The sequence below is a fragment of the Pimephales promelas genome, chromosome 20 (assembly GCF_988280905.1).
Source record: "Pimephales promelas chromosome 20, fPimPro1.hap1.1, whole genome shotgun sequence".
NCBI lineage: Eukaryota > Metazoa > Chordata > Actinopteri > Cypriniformes > Leuciscidae > Pimephales > Pimephales promelas.
The window spans coordinates 5163029-5175176 of NC_142788.1; the positions used below are offsets into that span (position 1 = coordinate 5163029).

The 12148-nt window shown below is 40.6% G+C and overlaps 1 protein-coding gene across 1 annotated transcript in view; it reads left to right on the forward strand.

The window, feature by feature from the left end:
* LOC120491899 (uncharacterized) overlaps positions 1-11904 on the forward strand; it is a 64991-nt gene extending 53087 nt beyond the window's left edge. Inside the window, exons 74-76 of the mRNA XM_089124759.1 lie at positions 10652-10894; positions 11151-11313; positions 11482-11904. Coding sequence (XP_088980885.1) covers positions 10652-10894; positions 11151-11313; positions 11482-11562 — 487 coding nt within the window. The 3' untranslated portion in view covers positions 11563-11904. The remainder of the gene's footprint in view (positions 1-10651; positions 10895-11150; positions 11314-11481) is intronic.
* Positions 11905-12148: the final 244 nt, after the last annotated feature.

Here is a 12148-nt window from a genome sequence, read left to right on the forward strand (position 1 = left end):
ATTCAATTAGAAGTATGCAATGTGGCAAGTCACCAGGGCCAGATGGCTTCCCATCGGAGTTCTAAGAATGCACACACAGTTGTCCCTCTGCTCCTCACTGTTTTCAAAGAATCTTTGTCCTCTAATTCTATACCCCCAACTATGCATGCAACTATTTCTCTTATTTTGAAGAAAGATAAGAGTCCCTCTCAGTGCAGCTCCTATTGTCCCAATCCTAAACGTAGATGTTAAGATTCTTGCGAAACTGTTAGCCCGATGTCTTGAGGCGCTTGTTTCATCCATTATTTCGTCAGATCTGACTGGCTTCATAAAGAATCGGTACTCCTTTTTTAATGTTAGAAGTCTTTAAACTATTATTTACAGTCCCTGCCTTATTTAGTTTACAAGAAGGCACCAGACAAGGCTGCCCGCTCTCTCCACTTTTATTTTCCATTGCAATGGTGCCACTTGCTATAGCCATTCGACAAGACACTTTTATTAAAGGAATTCACAGAGGGGATATGGTGTGTAAAATCTTGCTCTATACAGATGACACATTGTTATATTTATCAGATCCTTTGACTTGTCTCCCTAAAGTATTGAACTATATTGGAAAGATTTAGTGGGATATCTACCTATAAAATAAAATTTCAAAAAGAAAAGCAAATTATGCCAATCAATGCAGCTGCTACACATAATTTATTTCAATTTGATTCAGTTTAAAGTTATAAAAAAAAAAAAAAAAAAAAGAACAGCAAAAATCCTCGGTTTCAGAAAAAAGCCTTGCACCCTAGGTGGCATGGCACTTCCCGATTTTATGTTTTACTGGGCGGCTAAAATCAGATGACTGACTTACTGAATGAGGGACAGTAATATATGTCCTGACGCCCTTAAATGGCTTAGTTTGGAGAAAATCTCCTGCAAACCGTTCTCTAACCGTTCTTTAACCCTCTGGGGTCGTCAAAGAGCCAGTGTGTTTTGCTCGATTTTTTTTTTTTTTTTTCACATAGCAGCAAAATATAAATACTCCGTCATTTTTGGTCATATAGACCAAAGAAATATGAAAAAAATTCAAACTGTTGAATACCTTCTTTTTTGTGTGTCCACTTATAAAACAAAACATTGGGTAACACTTTATTTTGATAGTCCACTTTAGACATTCAACTAACTATAAGTAACTTTGCCGCTACATGTCAACTAACTATCATTAGAGGATTAGTAGACAGTCAGCATAATATCTGCTAACACTTTATTTTGTTGCTCCCCCAACAGACATTCAACTGACTGTAAGTAACTTAGCAACTACAAGTCAACTTGTTCTCCTAACCTGAACCCTAACACCTAACCCTAACCTAACAGTCTACTGACAGTCTACTACAGCCTACTAATACTCTAATGACACTTAGTTAACATGTAGTTGAAAAGTTACTTGTAGTCAGTAGAATGTCTAAAGTGACTATCGAAATAAAGTGTAACCAAACATTGTGCTTTTGTAAAATAAAGAAAATAAACAGGGTGTGCTTCCTGGCTCTCCGTCACTGTGAACTTTTTTTTTTTTTTTTAGCACGTCTCTAAACTTAAACGAAACTCAGCAAATACACCCAGGCATGAGCTATTTAACTTTATAATTATTTAAGTGTGTACTTTTAAATGATCTAACGCATAACAAAAACAAATATTCTCTGTTTATGTAATCCATATGAAAAGAGATTGATCTCAGTCGTTCTCATATCAGCTCGTTATAGCTCATTATTTTTTAATTTGATCATGCCCACGGAGAGCACGCGCTATTCAAACGCAAGTGATCTAAGGCGATCCATGCAAACGTGTCAGCGCCCCAACATCAACTCGATAAAACACAAGTTTAATCAGATTACAGTTCTTTAAGTTGTCTTGCAAGGCTGTGAGGAATAATCCTGGGATACATCAGTGACGGATCAAGCTGATGTAGTAATCTTTTTATTATTAAGTGCTTTGTTGTAATCGCGATATGGAATAGCCTGTGTAAACTGCAAAAAGACAGTTTAAATATGAATAGGATTAGGTGCGTGTGTATTACTCTGAATTAAGTTACATACTGGAGCTTCAAAGACACTATATTCGGTCACGTACACACGGATTGCTCACTGATGATGAAATGCACAAATTAAAACAAGTCTGCATCCTGATATTGTGGAGGACCTCATTAGAATTAGTTGCGGGCCAGAACTGAGGGATAATGATGCCAATCAAGATGTTAGGCTGAAGAGGACCAAGAAGCCCAACTATAGTTCAATTGCAAAGTGTTACTAAAGTTTACATTTATTTGCGATTAAGGGGACAATGGATTGTACAGCTGTACAGGTGTAATCCTCCTATAGTCAGACTTAGCCTTTCAGATGCCCCTCTTCAGATTAGTATGTGCTGCACTGTAGAGAACCCTGTCACCTGATCTAAAAGCAGTGTTATAACAGATGCTGGACCTCCCTTGACATCCAGGGCTTCTGGTTGGGATAGACTTGGATGCATCTGTCTACTGTTACAATGTCTATGCAGTATTTAAAGGTTCTCTAAGCGATGTGGGGCCAAAACATTTTTTGTCACATACATCAAACGTCTCCTCACTATCGGCTGGCTGCCTGTCCCCTAAACACACTGTAATAAAACGCGGTCTCTGTAGACACCACAGGCTCCACAAACGGCAACAAAAACAATCATGTCTCACCTGGACCACGAAACCTAACAAACAGTGTTCCAGCCAATCACTGGCAAGAAGTATTTGAGGGTGGGTCTGGGGGGTTAGTGCGCGTGCACGTGTGTGTGTGTGTGAAGGAGAGCAGCGAAGCATCAGAGGGAAGTTTGAAAAATGGCCGAAACACGACCAAAGAGACGTCGTTCCGAGGAACAAATTAAAAAGAAGGAGTCGGATAAAGAACGTGCGAAGTTCCGAATTTACATCGGTAGCAAAGCTTTTGAACGATGGCGAGAACTCCGGCGGCAGAAGGGCTTCCAGTCCGACATTCAGGTTGCTCTGTTTTTGCTGGACAGGTGGGTAACGTTAAATTGTTTTTTTTTTCTTCTAAATTGACGCTTATGTTCGCCAAACCCACACAAGGATATAATTAGCTACAAATGCACGTTCACAATTATTTCAGGAAGCACGGAAGGGAGGGGGAGGAGATGAGATGCGGAGGGGGGAGGGTCAAGCTAGCCTCCGATTTGTTTGAAAATATCCTGAACGTCAACACCACACCCAGGATCGCTCAGACAACCTTTAATATAACACAGACCACTGTCTGTAAACATATCCAGATCTGGGTGTTCAAAAGTGTCCCAACAGGTCCTTTCAAAACAGTTCAGCTGCTGGGAGGCTCCATCAGGCCATGTTTTAAAGGGATAGTTCACTTTGAAATTAATTTTTGGGCATCCAAGATGTATGTGTCTTTGTTTCCACAGTATTTTCAATTTTGATGTTTTTCAGTCAAACCGTTGTTGTCTATCAGTCATATAATGCAGGTTTAAAAAACAAAAAACAAAAATTAATTTCAAAGTGAACTATCCCTTTAACAGTCTTTGTAATGATAGGAGTGGTTTTCCTAATGCCGGGCCATGTGTGGTAATGGATTTAACTTGTAGCTCCGCTTGATGTTTGAATTGACCTTTTCCAGTGTATTAGCTCCTCTAGTTGCACACTTTACGTGTTGATGAAATTTAGGGAGCACTGCTTTTAAGTCTGTGTGGTTGAAATCCCCCGCAACAATACACACTGCATCAGGATATCTACTCTGCTGATTGCTAAAGTCCAATTTATACTTCCATATATTTATACTGCCATAGGCGATGTGTAGCGTGCGTAGCCTTTGTCGTACCCTGACGTGCACCTATCCAAAAATTTAACGTGTCAATTCTACGCGTACCGCAAGCGCTGTGATTGGTCTGCTAGAACCACTCCCCAGATTTCACACTCTCCCCATGTGTAATTGTGCGTAGACGCGGACAACGACGCAGAAGAATAAATGAAAAAAAAAAAGCGTAGCGTAGTTCCCCAAAAAAAGTGGAGTATCCCTTTAACGCTCTTTCTTATTGCTGTCTTTTATTTTGAAATTAGCTGATGATCAGTAAAATGCAGCAATATATGTTGCTTTCTGTGACGTGCACTTCATTAAATCTGCAGAGGGAATTGAAGATCGGATTTAGTATATCCGTTTTGCAAAAACACATTTTCTGACCAGGTGTAAATGAAATCGTTTTGATAAATCACATAGCTATCCGATCTGAGAAAACGCATGAAGTGGCCAGGTAAACAGCCCCTTTGTCTACACTGTGGTTAAGCCAATGTGAGCGGCATGATGCGACAAAATCATCAGAACCCATTATAATAGGTAAAGCTGTCTACGCTGGAAATGGCACGATGCGAGCAACACAACTTCTGACGTACTTCAAGTGCTCATTCTACTTGATACAAAAGACAAATGAATTTGCACAACTGTTTGTTGCATCAACAGCGTGGTACTCCAGTGCAGACACTGTGTAGAGTGATGAGTTTACTACCAGCAACGCTTTTTCACTGTACCCTCTCACAACTACATTGATTGCTTTCTTCTGCTGCTTTCGCTTTAAAAGGATTATTTCACTTTAAAATTTCCTGATAATTTGAATCAAGTTTTCAAGTGATCCTGAAGACCTTAATTGGTTGCTTCAGGTGTGTTTAATTAGGGTTGGAGATAAACTGTGCAGGACAGTCGATCGGCAGGAGCGGGGTTGGGCACCCCTGCTCTACAAGATCCCAGCCGAGGAATAAGAGTCTTATCTAGCCAAACGATCTGTCATTAAAAAAAATAATTATAAAAAATGTATATACCTTTTAACCACAAATGCTCGTCTTCCACCAGCTGTGATGCACCACGTATTACGTGATCACGTTGGAAAGGTCAATCGTGACAAAGGCGATCCAGTGTTTACAAGGCGAAACTGCAAAGACTAAGTCAAATGCCCTTTACAAAAAAAAAAAAAAGTAAAACAACAATGTTGGATGATTTTGAAGTTGGAGGAGAAAATTATAGTTCCCTTACGTAGTCACTATGAGTTACGTTGTGATGACAAAATGGGGTTTCGCTTAGAAAGCCCATCAACTTTGAGTATTGCAAAACGGGTCAATGGCTAAGAAATGGATTTCGCATGGCGTAACTCTGCCCCATCTCGTGGGTATATAAGGAAGTACGCTGGCAACATGCAGTTATGTTTCTGCTTCAGAGCAAACAGGTCCTCTTCACTCCTGCAGCCTATTCTCTGACTATCTTCAAGGGAACTTCTAGACAAGCAGCTTTCAGTCATTTTTGGTGTGATGGCTTGTTCCAGCGAGATTCACATTCCTGCCTGCTGAACTGTGCAGTGGTATGTTTCTCCTGAGGCATTTCAGAGCTGCTGCAAGCTTTTCTCTCACAAAAAGAGCAGATGTTCTGGCCATGTAATTCTGTAGTCTGATAGATTCAGCTGATGGGCACGAGCGCTGTTAGGATGTCCACGTGTGTGGATGCATCAAGATATTTTGGTTGAGACTCAATGACCTAGGCCAGGGTGAGTTTCTCATTCAGTGCCCATCAGGAGGTGAGCTGAAGTCCTCTGGAGATGAGTGTTCGGCTGTGCTCCCATCTTCAGGTGTGCTAGCATACTGAGTCTGATCCAGAGTGGACAGCTATGCTTTCCAGGAGCGCCACGGGCTTGTGTGGAACCTTCCGCCATGTCCTGAGCACTCAAGGTTGATGATTTATTTTTGGGGAAGGCAACACATGAGTCCCCACAGCACCTCCACCTGGAGTGACGAAACCAGAGCACCCCTCCAATGCCAGTAGGTTTTTGTCAACTCCGGTGGCAAAGACCTATAGAGCAGCGGTGTAGGCTGCCACCTCACAGCTTGCTATTGCCATCCTTCAGGGTGCTCAATGACATGCACGTGAGTAGGGATGATTCAGGGCTCATCCAAGAGCTGCGTGCTGTCACCAACCTCGCTCTATGAGCAACAAAGGTGACCGCACACTCCCTGGATCAGACTATGTCCTCATGCGTGGTCAGACATTTCTGGCTTAACCTGGTTGATATGCGCGACGCTGAGCGAACTAGCTTCCTCAGCTTCCACATATCCCAGGCTGGCCTCTTCGGTGGCATTTCTCGTCCGCCCAGAAGCAGACCGAGGCTATCAAACATGTCCTGACCCCGCGGCACCCCATGGCCGCCAGCTCAGATGCCTCAGTATGCTTGCCACCTAACACGCCCTCCTGCGCTGTGGAGGTGGTTTCAGGAAGGTGCCCCAGCCCATACCAGTCCCGCAGCCCACCGAATGCCAGGCGATGTGGCACTCCTGTTACAGGCAGATAAGAGATGGGTTGCAGTTCTTTCAGAAAGAGGTTGCACTACCACATCTGGGCCGGTCATGGTCGTGGGTACTTCTGTGGCTCACATGACCCTGCTGGTTCAGTTTTGGAGCTTTCCTATCTGTCCCGCTGGCTCACGATAATCATCAGGCTCGGCTATGCGATTCAGTTTACACGGTCTCCTCTCTGCTTCCGAGGAATCAGTTATACCGTGGTGGGTGGCAATGCCCCTGTCATGCATGCGGAGGTCATCAACATACTGATGATCCAAAGGGAAAGACACAGGCTTCTGTTTCAAAAAAGCATTATATGGGATCCCTGCAGGGTCACACAAATGGCACCTAGCCTAGACCCAGTTCTTTAGTATTTAGCAGGATATAGGCCAGGTAAATAGCGGGATATACGCTCCTCCATGTCCGGCTGCCAAGGGTGACAGAGGGCTCAACAGGTTTTTCAGTCAGGAGACATAAGCACAACAGTAGTCACAACAAGCCTACAAGAGACGGGCCTCTCGTTGCTTATACCCATGTGAGGTGAAAACACAGGAGGATACCAGCTCTACACGCAGGCTATAGAATCTAAAAATTGCATTGGGTGTCACCCAGCCCGCAGCTTTACAAATATATTTTAGTGAGGCTTCTTGTTGAGTGAGCTCGCAACCTGAACGGGCAAGGCACGCGCACGTCTATCGATCCACTATCCAGTGGGCCATCCTCTGCTTGGACAGCCTATCCTTTCTGCTGGCTTCCGTAACAGACAATGATCTGGTCTGAGGTCCTGAAGTTCTGTCTAAGAGAGCACGGACTGGACAGAGAAAACCCAGGGCTGGGTCTGCCTCCTCCGGGGGCAGCACTCTCAGGTTCACCACCTGGTCACTGAAGGGAGTGGTACGAGCCTTGGGCACATTGCCCAAGTACCAAGTCTCAGTACCCCACGTGCGTCGGGATAGGCTGTTGTGAAGAGCATGAGCTCTGGGATCCAAGTCCGGTTGACGTTTCCAGTTGAGGCCTCTCGTTCCTCTTCCTCCCTAGAACGCTGATTGAGTTCTGTGTTGGAGACTCTATTATGCAATTATGATGCAGCCTGATGCTATTATCTCATGCCAATGTGCATTGGCTTGTTTTAGTTACACTTAAAGTAGATTGGCCTCTCCGACGAGATTCCTATTTATCGGTCATCTGACGTGAGTTGAAAGTAACCGACTGAAAGGGAATCTTTGTTCTCATGGGTAACTGTCTGTATGAAGACGTGTGCTGAATGTTGTAATGCCTGGCTCTATAGTAGAGTAATAATAAGTAGAATGCAGAAGTAGTTTTACAAGTAGTGTGAAAACTGTGGTCCAAATAGGTGATGACACACGTGCAGCTTGTGGAGTTAGCATGCTAGCAGCAGTAGCAGCACATGGATATGTTAACTAATAAATATTACATTGACCACATACACTATATTTGAGATTTATTCTTTATGTTAAAAATTAAGGAACTGGGACTGACAGTACACAGATAAAGTGTACTTTGTAAGTTATACATGTTTCATTTAGAATAATGAGTTATGAAGAAAATGTTAAGTCATAGGCTACATATGTGATGCGATCTGGGAAAACCCACCACATGGTGAAATTTGACATATTACAGATTTTGAGACCATATTAAACCTGGGTTCAAGCCCTTTCCAAATCTGTTTTTATTTATTTTATCGGTTGTCTGTAACAAAAGTTGGCTGATTGCTGTGATTTTCAGAAACAGAATTTTGAGAAAAACAGGTTTAAATAAACGGTTCACATCCTGCTAGCGCGACGACTGGCACTCCTTTTTTTATTGCCTTTTTTCATATCACATATTTTAGTAATCATCATAGATTAGGTGTCATTCGAAAGCTTACGAACTCAAAAATCAACCTGTGGAAACCATTTTGATATTGGACGATTGAGCGGCGAGCATGGTCTTTTAAACCAGCAGCTTCAAACTCTGTTGTTCTCTTGTGCTCCGCATCAAATCACACGATAACGCTGAATAAAAATAAATAAATAAATAACTTTCGTGCCATTGTAGTTCACCCTGGACTGGACTTTATTCTGTTATGTGATTTATTTTGATAGGTGAACTGTCTTTGTAGTGTTAAGAGAGGGAGAGCTATACGGGAGATTTGTGCTCCCCCCTCCGCTCCCCCTGCGTGTGTGTTGTTAAAGAGTAACTAAACACTTAACCAACTTTTTTTAGTTAATGATCTGTAAGAATGAATCTTTATTAATACCAGTCATTGATTCGAGTAACTTTTATGGCATTTGTTTGTAAAGTGTTCTATTTCTACAATATATGGTGTAAAAACGTCTTAGTGCTGCCCTCTTCAGGTTGAACGGTGGCTACTGCAGTTAAACTTTCCTATTGGATGTTTGCGGTGGTACGTGACACAGCGGTTGTTGGTGACGTAGGCAAGTTCCATAGAAAGAGATGCGTCTCAGGTGCACGCCCCCCTCCGTTGGGCTCTGACCAGGGCTTTAGTTACCCTTTAAAGAGAAACGCAGTCTTTTCAGCTGGTCATTATAAATCCTATTTTTCTGCAGTAAACTACTGAATCTTCCCAAGTTATATTCAGAGATGATAAACAAGATGTCATAGAATAATAATTTAATAAAAAACTATTTTTGACCAAAAAACTGACATTCAATCTATTTTTAGACTTTACTGAAAACGTACCAGCGCGACATCTGATCCGACGGGTTTTCCCAGATCGCATCACATATGTTTTACTGACATGTTTAGAGAACTATAAAAAAATGTTATGATGTTGTCAAATGACAAAGAAAATCCAAGAAACCAGATATTAATTATTCTTTTGGCTTTGTGTTTTCAAAGCCGGGGGGGCCTCTCCCTCTATTTTTGGAATCATCCTTTTTCAATTCGTCTTCTGGTCCTGAGTTGCCTTATTTCAACGGTGGCAATTTTTGGATAGAGCATTATCCTTGCTCTCTTGCACTGGGGCAGGAGGACTGGTGAGCCAACCCAAAGGAATAAGAGAGAATCAGAAAATACTTCAAGAATACGTCAATTGTTTCATCGACAGAGTGGTAGGACAAATATTTTTTTTGATTGAGTCATTAATATGGCTGGATCAATTCTGTTTGTGGACCACTGGATTAGGACACTCATTAAAATGTGAACATTTCATCTTCTGGAACAAACTTTAAAATGCAAGCCTTACAGATGTGGATCACTTATTGGGTTTAAACTGGTGAGTCTTGAGATCTATACTGTATAAGAACACCCTTTTAATCTAGTTTGGTTTAATTGTAACATTAAACATTACTGTACCTGTTTTTATTGTTATCATTGTTGTTTACACTTTTCAAGAAAGAAACAGTCAGGTGCTAAGGAAAATAAATTTGGTGCTAAAATACACATTTAACTTGTGGTGAACGAATCTAATTAATAGTCCATAATGATATTTGATTAAGAATTGCAGTAGCTTGAACCTTGACAGAGCAATTTAAATATAAAAATCTACAAAGACGTAAATTAAAACCAGAGTGCAAACTCTAGTGACTGTTAACAACGAGTTGTATGTGCCTGAATTAGATTTCCTACAGGTAATAGGGGTTTGACTAAACTGAGTTTTATAAAGCATTGAAAGCAATAGTGAATATTACTTAATGGTGACAGTGGACAGAGACAAATTGCATTGATTTTCTCAACGAATAAGAGTTTATTGTTTGTTTGTTTTTTCATTCTTTATTTAAAGGTTTGACTACAAAATAATAAAAACGTTCTTACCTTCTAAGTCTTACATTTGTCTTGAGTGTGTTTCTCCCCTTTATGTTGTCGGTTCCTTGCTCCTAAAGCCTGTTTTGTCTTCTAAAATCTAAAAGTAAAGATTGTAGTACCCTCTGGCTGTGCCCAGTGAGGAAACTACTGTCAAGTCTTTAACCCCCTACGCCTATTATAAACATACAGGTTAAGGATCCACATTGTACAAAGAAACAGGAAATTGATGCATTATTATGAGACAATTTCATAATAAAAGTCAAGAATTTTTTTTTAATTTTTAAACAAATATTACAAAAAAAATTCATGAAGCTCGATTAATGTTGCTGGTGACAGAGGGCAGTAATAAGAATACACAGTATATTCTAAATATTTTCTATTGGTAAACAAATCAGATCATTTTATGGAATTCACTTCTTAATGCTTCCCAACCTTACAGTGCAGTTGTACTATAAGTGGCTTTTGCTATTTTTCTATATTTTAGTCATGACCATTGCTGTTCATTCTTTATTTACATTTTTACCCCATTGTTTTATGTAACTTTTACATTTTGACCCACAGTGTGTTAAGCATTGACCTTCCTGGCCAAGGCGCATACCAGATCTATATGATTCCTTACCAGGATGCACAGTTTACCCACCCATATGAGAGGGGCATGCAAGTGCAGGTTAACCAGCAGCTCTATGTGGCGGTTGAGGTGGAAGGAGTGGATAGAAGTCTGTTTGCAATAGTTCTGGACAACTGCTGGGCCACACCAGTTAATGATAGCGAATATCGTATTCGCTGGAATCTGATGATTAGAGAGTGAGTAACTGACTTGAAGGTTCCATGGTTAACTGACTACATTTGTCATCTCTAAAAGTGAAAACTGTGAAATGTTGTGTTTTTTTTTTTATTCTTATTATTATTAGGCCCCCTGAAAACCTAAACAATGCATCACTTGCTTCAAAAATGACAGATAAATAATAAAAACCATTTTTGCTTGAAATGTTGAATTGTGTGTTTAAAGGTGCACTGAAAGTGTTATAGTCTTTATTCACATTTTGTCTGCCTTTTCTAGATGCCCCAACCCTGAGGATGGAACAGTGAACGTTCTACAGAATGGCATTGACACAACAAGCCGTTTCTCCTTCAGGATGTTCACCTTCACAGGAGTTTCTGATCGCATTTTTTTGCACTGTCAGGTTCACCTGTGCCTGGTGCAGAATGGAAGATGTGCACAGGTAAAATATTCAATAACCATAGTATTGTTTTTGTGATTTACCCTTCGTATTGCTTTAACAGTAACCTCCAGATAAATTATTGAATGAATATTATAATTTCAAAGAAAACACAATGAAATTTACAGTGTAGAATGTGTGAAAGTAATTTTAAATGCCTGTCATTTTCAGTCATGCGACCCTGGATTTAGACGCAGAAGGCGCAGACATTTGGACTTCCATCACTCTGCAGCGATCACCATAGGTCTTTAAGAGAGCTAGATGAATATCCCTGCTGGATGAAAGATAAATGATGTCAGAAAGATATTAAAATACTGTATCATTATAGAGGACATTTTATTCAAAACAGTAAACCAGACATTTGTTGAGGGTGGGGGTTTTATGTCTGTATAGTAGTCTTTATGGTATTAAATTAAATATTTCGGTTTTCTTTTAAATAATACTATATCATTGAATGAGTTTTTAAATTCATTTTAGAGCTTTTTAAAACTTCAGAAAGCTGTTTTTGTTCATGTAAACTATTAAATTATTAAAAAGATGTCAACCCTTTAGAATGCCAAGTGAAAGAGGCCTGTCTATCGAAATGAGTTGAACAGAGTTACGCAGTTGATTTTGAGTTTAGATGGTGGTGGTGGTGGTGGTGGTGGTGGGGGACTTGCAACAATACAGAACTTCAGTCCTAAAGCTCATTGTCCTGAAGCTAAATCTCCTCAGCATTGCAAGAACATCCGTAAACTCTGCATGTGCTAATCATGATGCAAGAGATTCATACTGGATCATTATTGATCCAAAAACGCTATAAATAAAGAGTTTTTTTTTTCTGGCACTGCAATTGATT